Source organism: Mytilus trossulus, chromosome 7 (assembly GCF_036588685.1).
Source record: "Mytilus trossulus isolate FHL-02 chromosome 7, PNRI_Mtr1.1.1.hap1, whole genome shotgun sequence".
Classification (NCBI taxonomy): domain Eukaryota; kingdom Metazoa; phylum Mollusca; class Bivalvia; order Mytilida; family Mytilidae; genus Mytilus; species Mytilus trossulus.
This window is the reverse complement of record NC_086379.1, coordinates 74,426,384-74,452,391: the sequence shown is the minus strand read 5'-3', so window position 1 is coordinate 74,452,391 and position 26,008 is coordinate 74,426,384. Positions and strand designations below refer to the sequence as shown.

Below are 26,008 nucleotides of genomic sequence, written 5' to 3'. Positions count from 1 at the left end.
GAATATTTAGTGTTCCTATGTGGCTCCTAACACTTGATCATGTTGTCATTTAGTTGTCTCAGCAGCTTGCATAAGACTTCATTCTTAACAATGTAATATGAGAACCCTGTTTAATCCATGTTATAGGCCATGGGTTCTTTCCTCTCTACGAAATGAACGTGTCTTGTGAGGTTTAGCCAGCTATAAAACCATGTAAGTCCACAACTTTCTACATAAGGAAATGCCTGTATCTTGATTTTGTCAATTTATAAATGACTTTCCGTTTTGAATTTAGTTTGGGAGCAGTATTATATTTATTTCACTTTTAGCTCAATTTAGTATCATTTTTGTCAAAGGAATAATTGTTTCCCATGGATGATTTGGTCTTGAGAAATTGATAAGTGACTTTGGCACTTTTTTGCTTCCCCACAGCAGTCTTTTGTCAAATCGTTCAACAGAATATACATCCTTGGTTACTAGGATGCTTTTTTCAGCATCTCAGACTCATGGTCTGCCAAATTATATTTTATAAACTGATCTCTTACGTTTACACTGAGGATACAGTTTGAATAACAGGTAATTCCTTCCCAAGTACCCAAATCAGATATTTGATGTCTCCATTTTTAGAAAGGGAGTAGATTTCCTAACTCTAATTTCCTAATGTTACAAAGATAGATTTACGTGACAACAATTTAATGATTATGGTTAATAATGCACATGATAGCTACAAGCAGGGTTGCAAACTACTTGTTTTGACATTAAAAAAAATCTTTGCATGAATTGCATGTAGTGATTTGAACACTACTAGTGTCAATTGAGTTTAGTTTTTCCAATAGTTTTTATTGCGTAATAATGCCCATACAAAGCTTTTCTGGAGCTCTGTTAAGAACCTTTTGAAATTTGAATCATGTTTTCAATTTGTTAATTAGTTATGTATATGACTTAAATGTATATATATGAGTAGAAGATGTGCAGTAATATGTGGTCTACAGTCATGTGAGCCTGGTGTGTATTCAAGAAGTTATAAAAAACAAAAGTACATAGTATTTCCATATTTATTAATTTCATTGATGTTAACCTAACACATGATGAAATTTACCATTTACACAATGGAAAATCTTGCATACAAATTTCATGATTCTTGAGGAGTTAAACTCACACTTTTTTACTATACATCACATATAAAAGTCATTGATATATAATTAACAATAATCAATTATAAAGTTATTGTATGAGAAGCTGAATTTGTTCTATTTCACACATTTAATAGGTTATCATTTCAACCCTGCCAGAAATGTTATGCTGCCCTATTAACTTTAACAAATAACGTTTGCTTTAAAAAATGCCTTATAACACCAAAAAAAAATTTAAGAATGTATTCTATTCATAGTTTTGAAATAAGCAAACATTTCATTTTTAATGATAACTATTGCACAATAAAATTTCAAGCTGTTTCTATTAAACATAAACAATTAAAAATCAAATGATCATGGTTACCTCCTGAAAGGTATACTTCACTGGCTGTCATATGGATATAAATGTTTTTGTAACAACAATGTGATAAAACGCCATGACCAGCATGCCTTCATACTCATCCACTTAATTCATTTTACATTTATGTATTAAAGTAAACTTTATTCAAGCTCAGTCTTAAGTCTTCATTTGGCATGACAATAATAAAGATACATTCCTAATTATGCCTTACAAATTAAACAAACTTTTCAATTATTCCAAAACAAAATATCATCACAAGGATGCATACTCAATTGAACGATACATGCAATCAGGAGAATATTTGATATATTTTTGTAATATGCATTATGTTTATTTAAATGGATGTGCAACTGAGTAGAGCATTTGCATGGTTTCTTTTCCTGAGACCATCTTTTCAAATTGTCATCCGTGATACCTCATACATTTAATGTAATAATCATTATTTCATTTATTCAAATCAAACTATTTCATTTGGAATTTGTACATAATTAAGTAAGCAGACTATTTACACAACAATAACACTCCAAAAGTAAACATTTGTGTATTTCATTACATCATTAATATGCAAGGGCCTTTGTAAACTATTATCATTTTATCATGTGCTCTAAAGGATAGAAGTCCCCACCGCTAATAATGATTTCTTATGTTTATGAAAATGAACCATTGAAGTTTGATAAGAGATAAACCTTTTCCATTATTTTTTTTTTTTAATTTGGAAAAAAAGTGTTGTAAGAAACCAAGGCACTATTGCGTCAAATTTGAATAATTATATTCATCTGCATTGCAAAGCATGTGACAAACATTCTCATTTTAAAACTCTACAATTCAAGACTTTGATAAGATAATGAAAGAATCCCAGTCTAAAGTGTTATTCTGATGGCAATAAAGTGATAACAGACATATTACTGTATCATAAGCCAGGGCTTAGGTATCTTACTGAATGTTTAAGGAACTACTTTCGTATATTCGAATAGCTTTAGTGTTGCAACATACATTTACCCAGAACAATCAGAATTGATTTATGCATCTATGATCTTATATTAAGCACAAATATGTACTTAAACCATAATAAAAAGCATTGGAACTAAGTATAATAGTACTACCTCAAATTATTTTTTATGTTATACTACTTACTACAAATGAAAAAAGTCACATGTCTAAAACAGCAGAATTATGCCAGATATATATCAAAATGATAAGCATATATATGTTAATTCCTTCTTGAACCAAGTAATGAAATGATTACAAAATTAATATTTACAAGAAAACAAATATTTACACAGATAAACAAACAACATAAGAAAAATTATGATACATGAATTTTTGTGACAAACCCGATTTCAACAACAAAAACAATAAACAATGTTGTTTGCACACTCCATCTCTCACATAAAAAATGTTATATAAAAACATATGACATATTGTGTGTTATTTTACATGCTAAATGTGTGATTTATGAGGAATAATTTACCATGTGTGACTTGCTAATGTTTGTGATGAATGTTTTAATAAAATTCATACGACTTTCCAGATCTATCAAAATATAAAAATTTCATCAAACGTCATTTTTGTGTAAAACCACCTATTAACAATATCTATCATAACTGGGATTCATCAGATATACATCTGATCAATTCTAAAATGCATATTTCTCTCAGAAAATTAAAAAAAAACAATAAATCCTTCAGAAAAAAATGTTTGTAGTTTAATAGGAATGCCTTTGTATGGCATGTAATAAACTGCTTGTTGGTCCATTATCTGTGACACCATCTACACAAATGTTAGCAGCTCTCCAGAACTTCTATCACATGACCTATGGATTTCCCTCCTGAACTTCCAACAGCAGTCTGAAAAAAAAAGTTCACATACTTTTACCTATTTTTCATAGACACTTACAGACTATAAAAAAAAATGTTTTGTGTAATTGGACTAAAATGATATTTTATGAGATAGTCGCAAAACCTTCCCTGAAAAAATCACAGGCCATCTTATAATGAAGAGCAATTGAATATGTAGATAATCATAGATTATCATTGATCATCTCAACAAGTGATTTTCTCACTTGAACCATTGCAGCAAAAGTGAAAAAAGCAATGGAGTTGAGATAACCAATGATAATCTGTTTATCGCTATTTTGCCTTTGACTACATTGTCAATTTCATTGACAAAGACCAAGCCCCCTTAGTTTATAGACATAAATTTTCATATCATTTTACTCTGCTGAGAAACGGAATTATCAGTCAGCAAGATTAAAGGAAAGTTTCATAACGTAGCAATAATACTAGTTATCAAAAATATCTGCACAACAAGTTAACCCCGCCACATTATTTATGTATGTGCCTGTCCCAAGTCAGGAGCCTGTAATTCAGTGGTTGTCATTATTTATGTGTTACATATTTGTTTTTTTCTTTCATTTTTTTTCATAAATAAGGCCGTTTATTTTCTCGTTTGAATTGTTTTACATTGTCTTATAAGGGCCTTTTATAGCTGACTATGCAGTATGAGCTTTGCTCATTCTTGAAGGCTGTACAGTGACCTATAGTTGTTAATGTTTGTGTCATTTTGGTCTTTTGTGGATAGTTGTCTCATTGGCAATCATACCACATTTTCTTTTTTATATTATAAGGAGGTGAATGAATAGAATTGCACATATAAACTTACCGTTAGACTCATAAAGGATAAAAACTTCTTCAGTATCATTATCATATCATCAAAATTACCAGATGGTAGATGTTCCTTCACTTGATTAACAAACACCTGAAAAGTACAATAACATCACAATTTATGTCTTATATTATCATGTGAAGAACTTCATATATGTAAATGGTCAAATGGAAAATTCTGGGTCAATAAAAATGTCTAAAATCTGGGGAAAATGTAAATGAAAAACTCCAATAAAAGAAAAATAAAAAAAATGCAGACAGTGTGATCTGGTATAACACAACCCAGTGATAACTTATGCAATTACAGTGTGTTCTTGTTGAACACAACCCAGTATTAAACTTATGAGCTTACAGTGTGATCTGGTATAACACAACCTAGTATTAAAACTGTGTGCTTACAGTGTGATCTGGTATAACACAACCCAGTAATAACCTATGCATTTACAGTGTGATCTGGTATAACACAACCCAGTAATAACCTATGCATTTACAGTGTGATCTGGTATAACACAACCCAGTAATAACCTATGCATTTACAGTGTGCTCTGGTATAACACAACCTAGTATTAAAATTATGTACTGACAGTGTGCTCTGGTATAACACAACCTAGTATTAAAATTATGTACTGACAGTGTGATCTGGTATAACACAACCTAGTATTAAATTATGTACTAACAGTGTGATCTGGTATAACACAACCCAGTAATAACCTATGCATTTACAGTGTGATCTGGTATAACACAACCTAGTATTAAATTATGCACTGACAGTGTGATCTGGTATAACACAAACTAGTATTAAAATTATGTACTGACAGTGTGATCGGGTATAACACAACCCAGTAATAACCTATGCATTTACAGTGTGATCTGGTATAACACAACCTAGTATTAAATTATGCACTGACAGTGTGATCTGGTTTAACACAAACTAGTATTAAAATTATGAACTAACAGTGTTATCTTGTATTACACAACACAGTAATAAAGCTATGTACTTACAGTGTTATCTTGTATTACACAACCAGGTAATAAAGCTATGTACTTAGTGTTATCTTGTATTACACAACACAGTAATAAAGCTATGTACTTACAGTGTTATCTTGTATTACACAACCAGGTAATAAAGCTATGTACTTAGTGTTATCTTGTATTACACAACACAGTAATAAAGCTATGTACTTACAGTGTTATCTTGTATTACACAACACAGTAATAAAGCTATGTACTAACAGTGTTCAATATCTTGTATTACACAACACAGTAATAAAGCTATGTACTTACAGTGTTATCTTGTATTACACAACCCAGTAATAAAGCTATGTACTTACAGTGTTATCTTGTATTACACAACCCAGTAATAAAGCTATGTACTTACAGTGTTATCTTGTATTACACAACACAGTAATAAAGCTATGTACTAACAGTGTTATCTTGTATTACACAACCCAGTAATAAAGCTATGTACTTACAGTGTTATCTTGTATTACACAACCCAGTAATAAAGCTATGTACTTACAGTGTTATCTTGTATTACACAACACAGTAATAAAGCTATGTACTTACAGTGTTATCTTGTATTACACAACCAGGTAATAAAGCTATGTACTTAGTGTTATCTTGTATTACACAACACAGTAATAAAGCTATGTACTTACAGTGTTATCTTGTATTACACAACCCAGTAATAAAGCTATGTACGATGCTACTATGCTGTTTTCCATATGCTTGCCAGCTTTTTGTAGTGCTAAAAAAAAGTAAAAAATAAATTTATTACTAAACAATTTAAAATATAATTCACAATACATAGAGAATAATACATGGCAAAATCCGTATCATATGTCGTATTATCTCGAGACATCAATATCAGCCCGAGGGATGATATTGGTCGAGTGTGATACGGCATGTGATACGGATTTTGCCATGTATTATACGCTTTATCATATATTTCAACAGAAGAGTATTATAGTATATGAACTGTTTTCTGATCCATAGCACTGGGTTACCTTCAGTTCTGCTTTTGTCTTGTTTCAAAGCTGCTCAATTATTTATACGAAGCACCTAGGTTACCTTACAATCTGTTGTTTTGAAAATATTTTGTTTATATTGTATATATTTAAGTGTTTTGTATTTTTCATAGTTGCATTGAGTGTGCCAAAAAATATGTTGTAAAAACTTGATGTTCGTGACGTCACATACAATATGAAAACTTGATGTACATGACGTTACATACCAAACAATGACGTCATTCCAAAAAATTACCTATTTTTAGAAAAAAAAATCTGAAGCAAAAAAAACACCTAAAAAACTGACTTTAGTTAAAAAAAAAAAGAAAAAAAAAAAAGGTATGCGATACGGGTTTTACCATGCGATACGGGTTTAGCAATGCGATACGGGATATGCGATACAGGGTAGGTGATACAGACTGGAAAAAAGAACCTTTATTAGATATACAAAATAGCTGTATTTTGTACTAAATATATGATAAAGTAGTATATACCTTAATTATATCTAAACGTAGATCCATTTTACTCAAATACATATCCAATATTTATGGCATATCCATGAGTTAATCAATGCTCAGATTCCATGAATTCTATAAATCATTTCTAATCAAGATATTTTGCGATATTTGAAAGTTTTTTTTCTTTTCTTTTCTGGTAACAAAGTGAAACTAAAAGTTTCAAGAACAGCTTCATAGGATAGCTTGAGTTATTGAATTTCAACATTACGGTAAATAAGTCTTGGCCAGTTTCATGAGTTTATAACTATAATTGAACTTGAATAATGAGAGTTCGTATCAAGCAAAATCTAATTCTCACAAGTTGTTTCATTTATTTCTAATACTGTAAAAGTTATCATAAATAATTATTTTACGATATAGTGCTCTTCATGATTTTTTGTCCCTTTGAAATTTAACAAAAGAACAGAGTTCCAATGTAACCCATGTTGCACATATTTTATATTGACAAAAAGGCATAACTTTTTTTTTTGAAGACGACAGTCCATCATCATATAACCTGTCTGAGATATAGCTGATATTAACCTATAGTATAAATTTTATAAAAAAACTGGCAAGAATTGTACCAGGGAGAGTACTATCAAGACTGGATAACAGACACAAGGTTTGTCTGACAGTATTTCCATGTCCCTCACAACCTGTTAATCTGGATGATCCATAGAAGTTTAATTCAAATTGATAATTTCCTTCTTTACAAAGCTAGAGTAAATAAATTATTACATACCTTTAGCAAACGTTTCTTCGTCAGCCAAATCCTCTTCTTTGCTGCCAGGTTTTAGTCTCTCCTCTACATCACCATTTGCTTTCTGGTCACTTTTATTTTTCTTTGCTGAGTTAACTATCCATTCTACTCCCGACTCTGACTCCTTCCATTCACCAGACTTGTTAGGAGAGTGTTGAGGTGTTGTCGACTCTTGGGAGAAATCTTGTTCGTCCATTGTCTTTGCTGTTTCAAATCTCTTACAGAATACCTAAAAATAAAACAATAAAAATTAAGAGTGAAATTATTAAAAATATATTTTTCTCTAATTATTTGGCAATTTAACCCTTTCCAGGTCCATAGTTAAATAGTATGATCAAAGTAATGTTGCAGATGATCTCAGAAGATGATTGGATGAGGGTTTTTTAAGGCCATAATCTTTGTCACTGCATGAATCATGACAGGTGTTGGGGAAATTGACAATTTGCGTAATGTGGAAGGCATTTTCAAGGGCTTTTCGCTTGTCAAAAATGAATATTTATTTTGATAATAATTAGAGAAAAAAATCCTACATAGTCACTCATAATTTATCAGATTTATCCAATCTCCATTGTAAATCATCAATACTAACTATCTCCATTGAATAAATATTATAATCCACTGGTACCAATGTAAGAACCTATATTTTTGTCAGATTCCTGTATCCCGCTTACACTATGTACGTAAGCAATTTTTGTACTTTCGATGTCTCGCTAGATTTCATTTCCCGTTTTCATGGCACAAAACTTGGACTTTCATGTGTCACACTTACAAAAACTCAGTAATCCCGCTTCACACTTAGACCCCAATGAGACCCGCTAGCAATGCCATAGTATAAAATCACAAAGCCTGTACTTAAATTAAAACATTCATAATTTGTTAACAAAACTAAAAAAAATCAAATCTTCTTTACAGATAAATTTCATAAAAAGAAATCTTTCTTCTTCTGGATAGTTTGATTGAAAAGTAAATTATAAGGTTCTCCTGAACATTAGCTACGTCTGAGTTAACATATATATGACAAAAAAAACAACATATCAAGTAATTCATGGAGTGTATTTAGTAACTCAAACTTCATATTATTGTCCATACCTCAACCAGAGCCTTTGCTGCAGGAACTGTGTTTTTATTGCCAAGACAGTCAAATTCAAAAGATCTATGGGTCTTTGAATCCAGGACTTTTCTTCTGTTTACACCACAGTGTTCCACCAAATTTATCAATAAACCAAGAGACTAAAAGAAATTAATTTGTATGACAAACGATTAAGAATATATAAAGATACTTTTGAAAAAAAATCACATGTCTAGATTAGCTTAGGTTACAAGGACAATAACTCTATACATTAATACTTGGCAACAAATGAGGTAGGGAAGTGTTCTGTACTTACATCTTGAGATACATGCTTAAAATGTAGGAAGAGTTGAAGTAAGGCATAACATACATGTTTTCATCTTCAATAAAATCTTTTTTTTCTGTATTTCCATTGAAAATTGTTCTTCACAGAGATGTTCATTTTGTTTGCAGTTGACAGAAACAACTTTAAAAATTGCTGCTATATGGAAATATAGATCATGGTAAACAGATTCAAATTTAGAAGGGGATAATCTGTGTTTGCATTTGCTAATTAAACAAATGAAACTGCGAGCTACTGCTCACTGATGATACCCCTGCCGCAAGTGGATAATATTAATAGTGTAAAAGTATGCAAGTGTTTGGTAAACAGGAAGTTGTCGAGTGATCAATATGAAAACGCATCACACGGTATAGCTGACTTATATTAATCCTGAAACCAAATTTCAGAAATCCTTGTATTGTAGTTCCTGAGAAAAATGTGACGAAAATTTTCAACTTGGCTATCATGTGTAAAATCATACAAGTGTTCGGTAAACAGGAAGTTGTCAAGTGATCAATATGAAAACGCATCACACGGTATAGCTGACTTAGATAAACCCTGAAACCAAATTTCAGAAATCCTTGCATTGTAGTTCCTGAGAAAAATGCGACGAAAAATATTCATGGGACGGACGGACTGACTGACGGACTGACGCGGGGGTATAATAATAAATTGACAATGTGTCCATGGGACACAGATGATGTCCAAGCTTGCATATAACAGTACAAAGGGATATTACTCATAAACTGTAAATGTGACACTACTTAAATTTTACTTGATCTGTGTGTGCATTGTGCATAAGTTTCATAACATCTCGTTGAGGAAAACTAAAGTTAGAGAACAGAAACAAGTCTTCCAGGAAATTTTTCCATTTGTATAGGGGCAAAACGCTAAATGTAACCCCAGCAAATTTCAAACTTGACCTGTGTTTTATGGTAGTTAGCTTTGTGTTCAATAACATAAGGTTGAGGCAAACTAAAGTTAGCGAATGGAATCAAAACATTTCACGCCACAAAAATTTAAACTTGATCTGTGTTTAAGTTTCATTTCATTTGGTTTCGGCAAAATTAAGTTTCAGAATGGAACCCAATTTAGAGATGAACATACGCACAGAAGGAAAAAGATAAAACTGAATGCCCTCTCTACTACAGCGGAGCATAAAACTTAATGCCCTCTCTACTACAGCAGAGCATAAAACTTAATGCCCTCTCTACTACAGTGGCGCATAAAACTTCTTTTTTCTTTTTAACTTTGTGACTCTTTTTTTCTTAAATATGTGAAACACTAGTAATAGCTATATACTTACAAGTATAAGGATATCATATCTGAGATCTTGTGGGACATACTGTGGAGTCTGTAAGATGGCTGTTAATACTGTACTTATGAAGTCCTCTTGCTCTCCAACTTTTGTACAGGCAAATTCTGTGATAAAAAACATACAATATTGTTTGCTACCAGTCTACTCAAAAATAACAATTCATATATCATTAGAATTGTACATTGTCTCAATGAATTACATTATTTGTTAACTGAGAAGACCACTCACAAATAGCTATGGGACAGAGCATGAAAATTCATTACCCTTTTTAGTGATTCACCAAATTCATAAATTTGTTTAGTAATAGAAAACTTAATATCTTTTGATCTAAAATTAAAAAAAAAAATTGTGGTACAAAATTTCATTCAATATGAAAGCTTTTCTGACTAGCAAAAGAACTGACAGGCACACAAGCAGACTGACAGAAGAATGGAACAATGGACACCATATGTTTCAGCAAGCATTCTATGAGTGAGGGAACTATTTGGAGCTCATGTTCAGTAGTTGTCGTTTGTTTATGTGTTACATATTTGTTTTTCGTACATTTTTTTTACATAACTAAGGCCATTAGTTTTCTTGTTTGAATTGTTTTACATTGTCTTATCGGGCCTTTCATAGCTGACTATGCAGTATGGGCTTTGCTCATTGTTGAAGGCCGTACGGTGACCTATAGTTGTTAATGTTTGTGTCATTTTGGTCTTTTGTGGATAGTTGTCTCATTGGCAATCATACCACATCTTCTTTCTTACAGTTAGTGTTAATCTGTCCACATAAAAGATTAGAAAATGAAAATAGAAACATATTCCTAATTCACATAGGTTGGACCAAATACTGAAAGAAATGTTCATGTTTCAAAATCAATCTATAGCTGATATATATAAGGTTTACCATTTTCATGAGTTAGATTGAGTAGCACTGAGAGGATTGCTAGTATACTTTTATATACAACATATCCATAGGACTCCTTGTCTAGCTTTGGTCCATCTGGTAATGGATAAATGGGTAAAAACTTCTGACAGATTTCTAGTGCTCTGAAAAAAAGATATAATAATTAAGATGAAAGTATCAAAATAAAACAAAGCATAGATTAACTAAATAACCTGTGTTGGATCTATTTGTTGGAGCTCAAAACTGCAAATTTTATGAACATAATATGTTTTGATTTTAAATTTCACTAAAAAAAATAATTGTTGAAATAGAGGCTGACTGTATGGTTTAATACTGGCATGTAAATCTGACAAAAAAAAAATTCTTGTCTACCAGGATTTTTTTTAAACATTTGGTTTTGATCATGTACATGTGGGACTTGTCGGTCAATTACAAAATTGAGAGTCAAATATTCCAAAAACAAAATCTTCTAACTTTTTTCTGAATTCTTACCTGCAACAAGATGAACCAATAATTCCTGATTTGTATGACATTAAATATGTCTGATTCTCTGTGTTCACAAATATCACCTGAAAAACATAAAAGCTTTGTTGTTAAATCCAGTGACTGGTGTTTCAAAATACCACAAGGCATAAATAAAACATAGATTAATTGTTCAAATCAAATATTCTGTTATTTACTTGAATTCAGTGAAGGTTTTTCACTACAGATATTCTTTATAAGAGATAAATCACCAAGAGTTCATTACTGGGAATTTAACAACAGACATTATCAAGGCTCACTCTTCTGACGAATTGTAGGGAGAAATGACATATCTGTTTGTAACTGAAAGGGAGAAGTGACATGGAGAAGTGACATATCTGTTTGTAACTGAAAGGGAGAAATGACATATCTGTTTGTAACTGAAAGGGAGAAGTGACATGGAGAAGTGACATATCTGTTTGTAACTGAAAGGGAGAAATGACATATCTGTTTGTAACTGAAAGGGAGAAATGACATATCTGTTTGTAACTGAAAGGGAGAAGTGACATGGAGAAGTGACATATCTGTTTGTAACTGAAAGGGAGAAATGACATATCTGTTTGTAACTGAAAGGGAGAAATGACATATCTGTTTGTAACTGAAAGGGAGAAATGGCATATCTGTTTGTAACTGAAAGGGAGAAGTGACATATCTGTTTGTAACTGAAAGGGAAAAGTGACATATATGTTTGTAACTGAAAGGGAGAAATGGCATATCTGTTTGTAACTGAAAGGGAGAAGTGACATATCTGTTTGTAACTGAAAGGTAGAAATGACATATCTGTTTGTAACTGAAAGGGAGAAATGGCATATCTGTTTGTAACTGAAAGGGAGAAATGACATATCTGTTTGTAACTGAAAGGGAGAAATGACATATCTGTTTGTCACTGAAAGTATGTGATAAGATTTAACACATTTTTCAAATATCATTGCACCCATCAAATTTAGATTTATACTGTAAAACGCATTTCCAATGGAACTTCTCCAGGCTGCCAGTGAAAACTGCTTTTCTTTTATACCAATCAAATGCCACTTAAAGGAGTCTTAAAATTTAATGTCATTATTCCCAAAACAAACACTTTTTTTCTCAATGTACATGTGGGATGTTATTTTACACATTGTCATTTGTAGTAAAATAAAAGTTGTTATAAAGTTTTCAAATATGTCAACAATTAAATATGATTGTAGTAAAGGATGACGAGATTAATGTGGCTGTATTGTTTTTTAAATTGTAAGTAGTTAGTTTTAACATTTTGAAAGTTAGAGAGTGTTCCCTACATTTTCCAATACACGTAAACATCTGTCTGTTTTCTTGATGTTTTCTAGAGTGCTATCATACAGTAAAGTTGTATCATCTCCTATGGCCTGAATACAGGAACAAACTGGAAAATAAAACAATGCTGAGGTAATAAAATATCTGGTTCATAAAAAAAAAGTCACTGAAATATGTCACATATCAAATTTTGTTGTGTGAAGTAGACTGCATTTGGCTCAAAATAGAAGTAATACAAAATTACGAAATTTACAGATTTTGCAATAATAGATAAAGTTACTCCTCAAAGTCTTTCACAAATCTATTGTTGTGCTGTTACACAACTGTTTAAGGTTTCAAGATTACAAATAAATTTAACCATGCCACATTCTTTATGTGCCTGTTCCAGTCATAAGCCTTTAATTCAGTGGTTGTCTTTCTTTTCTGTCAACCATATTTGTTTTAGTCATTGCATTGTTATAATAATTTTCCTATCAAAGCCTTTTTATAGCTAACTATATAAGTTTTTCTCATTATAAACAGCTGTATATATAATGACCAATAGTTGCTAACATCCACATTGTTTTGACTCTAGTGGACAGTTGTAAATCATACACATTGTTTTGACTCTAGTGGACAGTTGTAAATCATACACATTGTTTTGACTCTAGTGGACAGTTGTAAATCATACATCTCCCTTTTTTATAAATAATATAAATGGAGAATTTTTTCATTTGAGACAAAGATGATGCCCCCCCCCCCTCTGACATATAACTTTCTAAATCATCACAACTCCCATTGATTATATTTACCTGTATCAACTATATGATCTAAAGCACCAAGTGTTCTTAACTCTTCCTTAAACCATTCACCAGCTCCCCTAGATGTCAGACTTAGTAACGACTCCATTGCAAGGTTACCAGTCTGAAAAATAAACATTAATTACCTATCTGTTGTGTTATTTTTTAGTCACAGATTAATGAGCTTTTCCCTGCTGCTGAAGCATATTAATTTGTAGGGGATCACTCGGCAGGGTGGTCAGGGTGTGAATGAGAGGAAGGGTTGACAGGAATTTGTCTCACAGTTGGTCATCAGGTGCAAAAAGCTTCAATTTTGACTATATTTTGGTTTATTTCTTGATCCCAAAGACCCAGAAATGCTGATATAGGTATCCAACTGTAGTCTGCATGTAGAGTGCACCCTGGTTAATACATTAACCGTAACAATTGTTAAGTCGGAGATATCTAGATCTAAACAATGTCATTTGGACAAAAATAAGGAATTTTCACATTTTTTTCTGATTTTTTACTTCAACTGGACTGAAACCTGAAGTGATCATTTCCTTTGTGTATTTTAATAATAATTACATTCACTAGCTATATGCATGTGGGTGTCACTATTTTTTCAAAGTTTGTCAAAGCCTCTGAACTTCCTGTGTAAAACACTGAAGTGAACCTCACCCCTCAAGAAAACCCAGTTGTATCTGATTTCAATTTTCCAAGTTCGTAATTGAGCTCCAAATGTAAGTTAGATATGAAAACCATGACAACATATAGACTATGCATACATTTCGAAATTAGTTTTATAAAGTTTACCTATAAAAGTATGGAGAGCCATTGGAGCCAAATAACAGGGTTTTGGTAAGTCCTTCATATGATGGTCACTGCATAGTAAGGATTAAATGTGATGCTATCTAAACATAAGAACCAGGTAGGGGACTTTGATATCTCATCTGTGTTTAAGAACAGTTTAAGTGTTACAGAAATTATATTATAGACTCTATAAATGTTTATCCAAACTTCTTCTTAATCCAATGAATGTTTTAAAAAAGTTTTATGCAAATATGTCCCATATTTATATTTCAGAAATGTTTCCCAGAAAAGTAATATTTCTTTCTTTCATTTGACTTACAGAAACACTTTCCAGATCAGTTTGGTTTTCTTTCCCTTCTTCCTTCTGTAACTGGAAATAAACTTCCTTAGCACGTTCAATATTTCTGTTGAGGGCTCGTTTCCCTGCAGCGGTCATTCCTCCATCATTGTTCTGGTTATCGACCTCCATAAGTCTCAACATAAGATTGAGACTAGACTTGTCGAGATCCATATTTAATCTGTCTCGACTCAACATAAACATCATCAAAGCTGTACATAAGGCTAAACTCTGTCAAAATATTGAATAAAAATATAATATACTTCATCAAAACATGTGTTCAAGTCATAATTGTTTTAAATATATGTTTTGTTTATTTCAAAGACTTAAATATTCCTATGACATAAATGAAAGCTGATCACAAAGCAAATATTTTATTGTAGACAAAAAGATCAAAATAGGTTTTTTTTTCGATTAAATACTGCTGAAAAAAATCACAATTAGAAAATACAAATTCTAACATTGAGAACACAAACTCAGAGGTGTAAATCATATTTAAGGTATGTTTAAGCATTTCTAGAGATCAAGTATACCCTTAATATCCTATCTAGAATATTGCCCTCGTCTGGTATCTTACTTACAGGGTCAGACCCAGCATCCTGTAGACTACCAAATATAACAGTCACAGTACCATGGGCTCTCAGATGCATTCTAAATGATGCAGATATACACTTCTGGGCTAGTCCAATACAGCTGAAAATATTAATCATCTCATGAGAATAGATATATGTTTTTTATAAAGTTCTTAATATGAGACAGTAAGCTTTGTTTACCAGGACTCCTTATATTGTTGAAAATAAAAATTCATATATTAAATGCGTCCAAAGCCCCTCACTAGAATTACCTCAATCAGAAACGCTCAAACCACAAAATGAAACCTAAGGATGTATAAATACTTTAATACATTGGAAGCTATATGATCAATAGGACTTTAAACTAATATTTGAATCTACAAAAGTCAAATTAGCATGAGGCAGTTAGAACCTTAGTTCCCTTATCATTTCTAAATAAATCATCACAAATTTTTTGAAAAGTGCAAGTACAAAAGTGAATAGGACAAATTTGTTGGACTTTGTTGATGTCTTAAGAGAAAATATTTAAAGTGAAATGATGTTTTCCCCTTACCTTAGACATCTTGTAGACATAGGTTCTCCTTCTTTTAAACCTGCTAACAAATATTCAATATCATCAGCAAACTCTTGTGTTTCTCCATGTTCCTGGACTTCATGAGCTTCTTTCACATTCTTTACAACAGTATAAAGCTGTAATAAATTGTTAAAATATGTCAATCAAATAAAATCTTATCAATTTGGCATTCAAAGATTTGAATTTATTTGGCGGTGGATATATGAACCACTACTTTTGTTTATCATTTAGTAACCAACATTTTTATATAGCAAGTTTTATAAAGCTTGAGGGAACTTTTGCGTCTGTCCAAAGTCAGGAGCCTTTGTTAGTCTTGTATGATTTTAATTTTGTTTCATTTATATGTTCTGGAGTTAAGTAACTTAAGTATGACGTCCGTTATCACTGAAGTAGTACACATTTTTGTTTAGGTGCCAGCTAAAGCACATTTCTAGGTGCAAGATTTTCTGACTGTGTTGAACATCCATTGTTGGTCTTTGGCTGTTTTCTACTCTTTGGTCAGGTTGTTGTCTCTTTAAACATTCCCCATTTTGACTCCCAATTTCATATTTTCCTAATATTTTTTTTCCCTGTCTTTTTGAGAATTGATGTCTAATAAAAAGAAAGCACACTTAAAATCACACATTAATACAAATTCATTCACCTATGAATTTTGTATAACAATTTTATCCTGTGCTTCTACATTTAAAAAAAAACAAACAAATGTATGTTTCAATTAAAATACTTACATAATATGATGATACAAATTTATAGTTTATCTTTGTGTTCTTTATGAAAATATAGTGAAATAATAAAAACATGTGTGTACTGCTTTGTGTTTTTTTATGTACAGAGAAATACTTATAATTTTACCTCTTTGTGTTCTTTATGTACATGAACAGAGGTGTAAGCATCATCACCATCTCTGTTGCCCCAGTGTACAGCTCGGACTAGGTGTGGCATCTCCGCAGGGGAACCCTCTCTTGATGATGTTGGCTTCTTAGCTGTTTTACTCGGAGGTGCTGGTGTAAGCTTTGGTGGTCCATCAGCCTCACGCTTTTTCTGCAAATACAAAATTATTGTTACAAAATTTTGTATAATAATTTAATGTATAATAATGTATAATAATGCACGACTCTCAATATGAATAAACATTTAAAGATTCAGGTAAGTGATACATAGTTTGGATAGTATATGAAGAATATTGAGTATGATATATTATATATGTTTATATTGATAAAAAGAAAATAGCACAATTCCAGAAAAGTAACTAATAAGTCTTTGTAAGCACAAATACAGGAAAAAGTGAAAATTCATAGAATATTTAAATCAAGAATAAGAATGTTAAGATATATTCAATAAGCCTCCAAACACTTTTATTCATGAATGCACATAGCATGCAAATTTATTTTTAGTTTTATTAAGCCATGAGTTGCATATTTCTAATATATAAATCCCTATATTATTTCTTACTTATTACAATAACTTATATAATTTAAATAAGATTAGATAATATCTTTTTCTATACATCTCACAATCATTAAAAAAAAATCTGAACATTTTTGGTTCGTGAAATTCCTTTAAATTTTCCTAAGAATGAAAATAGACTACATAGATGTTTTATTTTGGATAAATGTTTGTCAGTTTTTCTGTACTTGTCTTAAAATAAAATCTGTAAATTACACGGACTATTATTTGAATTCAGTCAAATGAATTTGAAGAGATATACATTAAAGAAAATTTGAAAATTCACTGATTTTAACTTTCTAATGATCAGTATGTTTAATCTGACCTTTTTTTAGGATCTTGCAACTTACAAGCAGTTTAATATATATGCAGTTATATTGTTATGTTCAGAATGCTAATGTATTCAACATGATTTTTTTTATATTGGAGTAGATCTAATAGATTTTTTTCACTTAAACACAGGAGAAAATGTCAACAAATTTGAAAAAACATGGAACAGCATATAAAACATGACAGAAATGCATACTTATAAGCAATCATAAGGGATATTTTATAGTCATTAGTAAAATGATGTACATGTGTAGTTTTAAATAAATGTTACATATATAATATAACTTGTAACCAGATGCTTCGCAGGGCGTAGCTTTATACGACCGCAGAAGTTGAACCCTGAACGGTTGGGGCAAGTATGGACACAACATAGGTTTCTGACACAGAATGAATGTGTTCTAATGAACTTAAAATTTTTGTTTTCTCTTAGAGCAATTCACTATGCTGTTCAATATTAATCCTCTCAAAAAAATGTTTGAAGAAATTTTCTATTTATTTATGAAATTTCAAATGAGAAAAATTGAACCCTATTTTTTAATCACATCCCCCTTTCCCTTATTCCAAAACTAATCTCAATTAAAATATTCTAATGGAGTTTGCAACAATAACTACTCATTTAAATACATCATAAAATATTAAGATGTAAAAAAACTGCTTGTTATCACTGAATGGTAAAGATTATTTAAATTTATCAGTTGGTAGTAAAAAGTGAATATACATTGTATATTGTATATAACAAAGATTTAAGTTGATTCTGGACAAAGAAAGATAACTCCAATTAAAAAAAAATCTTGCAATAAGATATTTCTTGCTTACTATTTTGGACAAAGAAAGATAACTCTAATTAAAAAAAAAATTGCTATTTCACAATATTGTGAAATTAGATATTTCTTGCCATTGCACAATACTTAATATAATAATTTTAGATCCTGATTTGGACCAACTTGAAAACTGGGCCCATAATCAAAAATCTAAGTACATGTTTAGATTCAGCATATCAAAGAGGCCCAAGAATTTAATTTTTGTTAAAATCAAACTTAGTTTAATTTTGAACCCTTTGGACCTTAATGTAGGCCAATTTGAAAACGGGCCCAAAAATGAAGAATCTACATACACAGTTAGATTTGGCATATCAAAGAACCCCATTTATTCAATTTTTGATGAAATCAAAAAAGTTTAATTTTGGACCCAGATTTGGACCAACTTGAAAACTGAGCCAATAATCAAGAATCTAAGTACATTTTTAGATTCAACATATCAAAGAACCCAACCGATTCATTTTTTGTCAAAATCAAACTAAGTTTAATTTTGGACCCTTTGGACCTTAATGTAGACCAATTTGAAAACATGACCAAAAGTTAAGAATCTACATACACATTTAGATTCGGCATATCAAAGAACCCCAATTATTCAATTTTGATGAAATCATACAAAGTTTTATTTTGGACCCTTTGGGCCCTTTTTTCCTAAACTGTTGGGACCAAAACTCCCAAAATCAATACCAACCTTCCTTTTATGGTCTTTAACCTTGTGTTTAAATTTCATAGATTTCTACTTACTTATACTAACATTATGGTGCGAAAAACCAAGAAAAATGCTTATTTGGGTCCCTTTTTGGCCCCTAATTCCTAAACTGTTGGGACCTAAACTCCCAAAATCAATACCAATCTTCCTTTTGTGGTCATAAACCTTGTGTTTAAATTTCATAGATTTCTATTTACTTATACTAACATTATGGTGCGAAAAACCAAGAAAAATGCTTATTTGGGTCCCTTTTTGGCCCCTAATTCCTAAACTGTTGGGACCTAAACTCCCAAAATCAATACCAATCTTCCTTTTGTGGTCATAAACATTATGTTTAAATTTCATTGATTTCTATTTACTTAAACTAAAGTTATAGTGCGAAAACCAAGAAAATGCTTATTTGGGCCCTTTTTGGCCCCTAATTCCTAAAATGTTGGGACCAAAACTCCCAAAATCAATACCAATCTTCCTTTTGTGGTCATAAACATTATGTTTAAATTTCATTGATTTCTATTTACTTAAACTAAAGTTATAGTGCGAAAACCAAGAAAATGCTTATTTGGGCCCTTTTTGGCCCCCAATTCCTAAAATGTTGGGACCAAAACTCCCAAAATCAATACCAACCTTCCTTTTATGGTCATAAACCTTGTGTTAAAATTTCATAGATTTCTATTCACTTTTACTAAAGTTAGAGTGCGAAAACTAAAAGTATTCGGACGACGACGACGACGAAGCAGACGACGACGCCAACGTGATAGCAATATACGACGAAATTTTTTTCAAAATTTGCGGTCGTATAAAAATGTAAGTCTAAAATGCACAGAAAAAGTTCAAACAATGCAGCTTAATACTAATCTCAGAGAGCAAGGCAATCACAAATGTCTACTAATTTCAAGAAATAAAGAATCAAAGCTGATGCAAAAATTAATGTTCTTGTGTTAGCAGAGAAATAAGGCCACAACATTAAATTTTCTTAATGCTTTTTCTAAATGAAAATACATATTAAAACAAATAAAAGAAGATATTTAAATTGTAATAAATTACATCCATGCATGATATAAACATTTAAATCATGCAGCTTTACAAAAAACTCTTATTTGTTGGTTCATAAAAAGTAAATCTAGAAGCAATCAAGTTCAAACTATGATCTTCTAAAACTACATATATACTATGTAATTTGGTGTTTACATACTTCATTTTAACTAAAATATTGAGTTAAGGGGAAGAAAATCAAGTAAATCTTGATGGAAAAAGGGTAAGTATCAAATCTTAAGAAAAGCCCTTGCTATTAAAATACATGTATTTCAAAATACAATAAATCACTTTTTTCTTATATTGATCACCTTAAAAAAAAATAATCTTTAGTTAAATCTATGTTATAAAACTATTTTTCATTATATGTTTGTATTAAAACAATTATACAATGGTGTCCAGAATAACCTTTTTCAGAAAGACAAATTTCATTTAACTTATGTACATGTAATTTCATGCACTGAACAAGATGTGGTTGTGAGGATAACCATTTGTTTAAGTAAACAACATGATAAAAAAAAATCAAATTTATCTCCCCTCGCCCCCTTATAATTTCCATAATATTTTATTTTTTCTATTCTGAACACCACTGATAACACTAAAAAGCCAAGCAAAGCAATATGCACATTTTTTTGTGTTGTTACCCGCTCCTCTTCATCTATGTCTGCCTGCCATGTGGACCTCACATTATACACAGCCTTTGATGGAGACTGAAATATACAATAAAATATCATGTTATACACAGGCTTCTATAGGACTGAAATATAGAGAAAGATCTCATGCTATAGACAGTATTCAACATGGACTGATGGAAGAGTAAAATTTCATGTATGTATTTCATTTTATGCCTCAACACTACTGACTAGAACATTTAAAATGCCATCTTATTGTAACTTTTAGATAGAATTATGAACAGTAATATAAAAGATCATCAAAGGTTGATGCAACGAAACATTGTAATATATTTATGAATAGTATTTTGTCATCTAACAAAATTGGTTTTAAATTTCCCTATCCCTATATACCTTGCTTTAGAGACCAATATTTGTTATATTTATTTATACATTTACAGTGATTAAAATCTTGTCAGTATTACCTTTTGAAGTGTTGGCTTTTTCTGAAGTTCTGCCACTCTTGCATTCTTGGATCGGAATATTTTCTTCACCTTGACTGGTTCCTTGGATTTAGCTGAGTCTTGTGAACTATCTAAAGATCCCTGACTACTGGACATGATATCTTGTGAACTACTCAGATCTTCCATTGGACTGTCACAAGTTTCTTGAGACTCCTGAGAACTCTGTATTGGGATAGGTTCCTGTGAGGTTTCCATACTTTCAGCTTGTTGGCCTACAATATCAGGCATTTCAGACTCTTCACCATCATCAAAACCAAATGAATTCTCAGCAGGATTTTGCTGAATGTTTTCAATTTCTGCTATAACTTTGTTTTCAATTTCTGCTATAACTTCGTTCTGTAATGGTGGGGGTGGTGTCTCTTCCTTAACTGGTGAATCTTCCCGCTTGATTTCTTCTTCAGGAAGGTTTCTATTTTTACTTTTAAATATTCTATTGACTCTTACAGCTGAACCCCCTGAACCTGAAGATGATTTTGTCTTCCTGCTGAAGGACCTAGGAGGAACAGGGGCGGCTGAAGTAAAGTTATCAGAATTTTCTTCTGTCAAGTCAAACGCTGAGTTAGTATTTTTATTCAGGGTCTGTATCTCTTGTTTTGCCAAAATTGCTGCCTCAGCCAAGTTTGATACCTGATTGAAGCTGGACTGAGGATCTTCCTGACTGGCTTTTGGGCCTCTAGGCTTTTCTTTCAGATAACTTTTCAGTCCTGGAACAGGCGGAACCTTTGGGGAACAAACCACAATGACTGTGGAACCCTTGCCATGTTTGATTTCTGATTTTTGTAGAACTTTACTGTTATTGAGTCTTCCTACTGGGTCATCATTATGTGGGGTGTACTTGAACTGACTATAAACAGCAGGATCCATGTAATGACTTCTGAAGTTAAGGACAGTTAACCCTTCTTCACTGTCTTCTTCCGAATGTAAAACATGAGTTTTACTAGTGATCATTCTGGGAACATTACCTTCTTTACGCCTTGTGTATGTTCCTGTAGTTTTCTTTTTACTATTTTGGTCTGCAAATGGGTCCTCTATTTCTCTTTCTGGAGAATCAGAAAACACATCTCTTCTCTGTGGCCTTCCTTGAACTGTATTTTCTTTTTTGGTAACTGCCACAGACTGATCACCTGATTCTTGGTCATCATCGCCCCCTTTTTTCCTACGTGAATATGTACGTACAGGTCGTCTAGAAAAGTTAGACAAAGGAATTTCATCTTCCTCTTCCTCTGTTCTTTCCTCTACATTCTCAGAATTATCTACAATATGTTCTTGTCCTTTATGTGATACCTTTAGATTAGGGATAGCAGGACGTCCTAATCCACTCCCTGAGTTTGAAGTTGGAGGGGGTGGTAAAACAGGGGCCTGAACAACTTCTTTTTTCACTGTCTCACCATCTTCAAAATCAAAAGAGAAAGGATCTGCAGATTCTGTCTCTATTTTGACTTTTTTACATGTGACTTCAAATGGATCATCTTCTCTTAAACGACTGAATGAAGTCTTGCCCCACTTTGTCTGTGATGTTGACCTGTTCGCTGCTGAATTTGGTTTAAGAGCATCATCAAATGCTTTACTCTGAGCAGCTTCTCTGTTGGCCTTCCCATATGTTTTAACAGCAGATTTGGTAGCCATGTTGTATCTAAAATATAAGTATATAAAAGCATGAATATTGAATTTCAAAGTTCATTCAAGCCTGAAAAATGTATCATTAAAAATCAAATTCAACATGAAACTAATCATTGTTTTTTTAAAAGTTTTTTCAGTAATATTCACTCAGAAGTTTACTTTTTTGCATAACAGATTCAGTTCTTTAATATTCACTGTAAACCTTAAGACCAAGTATGTATAAAATTAAATTAGTGTATGTTTGTAATAAGGCCATGGAAATCATTGTTTGTTCTCCCAAACATGAAAGCTCAATTTTTTAGAGCTGGGCAAATTATTTTTTTCTGCTAAAGTGAGGTGAGTGCTCTTACAACAGTGATTTTGCTAGCGCTCGCCACTTTCGTATTTCACGAAAAGGTTTTCGAAATGACGAAAATATTTCATATCAATTTCGTCACTTAAATTTGGAAAGTGTAAAAATATTTACACATAAAATTACTTGAATTCTACCTGTCTTTATGTTTCTGACAAGTTTATAACCCTCAGGTAATTTTAAAACTTTTACCAAAGGTGTTAAAAGTTGTGATGACAAGTAATCCGCCTATCGCCAATCAGATGGGTCACTAATCCCTTAATTATTATTATAAAACCTCATAAATGACCATCATAATAATCTATTTAAGTTAAATCAGTCAGTCAGCATTTCATTTTAATCATTTCTCACAATTCCGTAATTTATTTAAACAAAATTGATAATCTTCCCGAACATTTCAAATTTATTTTAATTTCAATATTTCCCTTACGATCATAATTTGCAGTTTGCTTGTCGTAGTTTCGTCATTTTATCGTATTTTCGTCATACTTTATATAAATATTCATCAAAAACTTTCGACAGCTTCGATTAAAAAGAATGAACTTTATTCAAAACGTAAATATTTTCACTTGCAAACAGGTGCTTCCTGTTCTATGCATTGCGCATGCGTAAAAGTTCGTAGATGAATCCGGTTTTATTCTGAAATTATTATTCAATTGTCACTTCTTGTTTTCATTTCATTTCGTTTAAAAAACAAAGTAAACGTGATCTACAGTCTACAGTCATTAGAATCGTCACATTAAGTATAGATGCAGATCCTTCTATCCAATATTAAAGAAATTGATTCCAAATAGATATTTAAACGTATGTTCAAGGATATAAATGATTGTGAAGTGAAAAAGTCGTTACAAGTTCATTTGTGCAGTGGTTTAAAATATAGAGGCACCCAACTTTTGTTGATCAGGGGTGTGCCCTGAAAATAACTGAAGTGAAGTTGTGAACCATATTACCAGATCCCTGTTCGTATCTTCATATCTTAGCATCACATTAGTCAATTCATTTAATATTGCCAATATCTGCCTACATTAGCAATCCTAAAGTCTTCAAAGATCCTAAACTAGTCCTTGAAGGACTTGGACATATATGTATAGCTAGTTTGATAAACATTATAGACCCCTTGCTATCATAAAAACTAAGGCTGATTTTTATCACGCAAGTGACTAAAGCCCTCAAAATCCTAGCTGAAACCCTGCTTACAATGATTAAAAATGCCCTTCCACTGTTAGTTCCGTATAATAAGACAATTGTGGCCCCTTAGAAGCAATGAATGTCCAAAATTGTCAAACTTCAAAATTATTATACTTCGAGCTGAGCCCTTAGTGAAATAAACTTTTCTTGTTGGCATCTTTAGATATTCACCTTTTCTATGGGTCATCATCTTAAATTACACCCAATAATTGAAAATAGAGTATCATTTAACAATTAAACAAAAAGTAAACAGCAAAAATATCTTGAAATCGAAAGTTTAGTTACATCACCAAAAATTAATATGTTTTGGGAATAAATACATGTACCAATACACCTTATCATTATTTAGAAATCGGTTCTTCTTGGCCAGAGAATCAGACCCGACTAAACTGTACACCCTATCCCTAATCCCGGCTGACCTGGCAGATTGAACTTCTGATGCATACAACAATCACTTTTCAATTGTGGGGGCAGATATTTTATTTTATGATGTCAAACTTTTACAGGAACCTGGGTGATATCCAGTAATGGCGGACAAATAGCGATAAGGTGTAATGACGCCATACAACAAATACTTTTCCATTGCGGCTGCAGAAATTTGTATTATGACATCAAAAATTTAAGTGAACCTTTGAGATGTAGTGTCAGTAATACCAAACAAATAGACATATGCAGTATATAAGATGTTTCCTAATACACTATACATAAACATTACATGTTTATGTAATATCCAACTTGAATATGAACAGCTGTAGACTAGTCCACATTTATCTTGACATAATACCTAAATAGAAGTTGAAGTAAATGTAAAAGCAAAGATTTTTTAATGTATGAAGTATGCACAAACAACATGTCAGGTCATCTGGATTTGAAAAGTATTAATCATAATTTATACGCAATACAGAATGATCTTGGTTGATCCTGGTGTAGCGTGTGAGGAACGATATAATCGTAAATTCTTTGTTTTTCACAGAAAGCAGTTTAATATCACCAAAAACAACTCTAACATAGACATAAATCAAAGGGCATCTCTCTCAGAAAAGGCGAAAAAAAGATTGATCATTTTGAGGAGGTAAGATAACTCGTACAAGAGAAAGATTGCGTTAATTCGTCCATCTAAGAACGTGTCGCGCCAAATTCTTTGTGTAAAATGTTACGTGAATGCATAATATTGTGATGAAAAACTCCAATTTTCAATTCACCTGTTAAAAACAAATCTGCATGATATACAAACACAATCGGCAGCTATCGCCTGTACAGCGCCATTTTGAAAATTCTAACAATAACAGTTGTACGCAGGCGCACTCTCATCGCACTTGTCTTTCGGGACAGATTTTACAGGCATTGTTTCGTAAATCAAAGGGGAAATAACTTTAAAAATAGTTCAACTAATCTGTAAGTGTTATTTCCCTTTGACCCATTTTTTCCAATCGCCTGCACATTGTTTAATAATGATTAAAAGCACAATTGTAAATTAATTATTAAAGCAACATTTAGTTTAAACAAGGATTCGTATAGTTAGACTATACAAATCCTT

General features: G+C 31.8%; 1 protein-coding gene across 2 annotated transcripts; it reads right to left on the bottom strand.

Moving 5' to 3' along the window:
- Positions 1-1,018: 1,018 nt before the first annotated feature.
- Positions 1,019-25,797, bottom strand: LOC134725801 (wings apart-like protein homolog). Of its 2 annotated transcripts, none has more exons than XM_063589968.1 (17): positions 25,674-25,797; positions 21,273-22,944; positions 20,803-20,886; positions 16,697-16,885; positions 15,824-15,960; positions 15,280-15,391; positions 14,681-14,929; positions 13,582-13,693; positions 12,796-12,899; positions 11,489-11,565; positions 10,997-11,139; positions 10,097-10,212; positions 8,489-8,629; positions 7,382-7,628; positions 5,795-5,883; positions 4,135-4,230; positions 1,019-3,320 (listed from the first exon to the last, which is right to left on the bottom strand). In XM_063589968.1, exons 2-17 carry the CDS (start codon positions 22,935-22,937, stop codon positions 3,255-3,257), a joined length of 3,627 nt encoding a protein of 1,208 aa, XP_063446038.1. In that variant the 5' UTR covers positions 22,938-22,944; positions 25,674-25,797; the 3' UTR covers positions 1,019-3,254. The 2 variants fall into 2 exon arrangements, with proteins under 2 accessions (XP_063446038.1, XP_063446039.1); XM_063589969.1 differs by having other exon boundaries at positions 20,821-20,886.
- Positions 25,798-26,008: the final 211 nt, after the last annotated feature.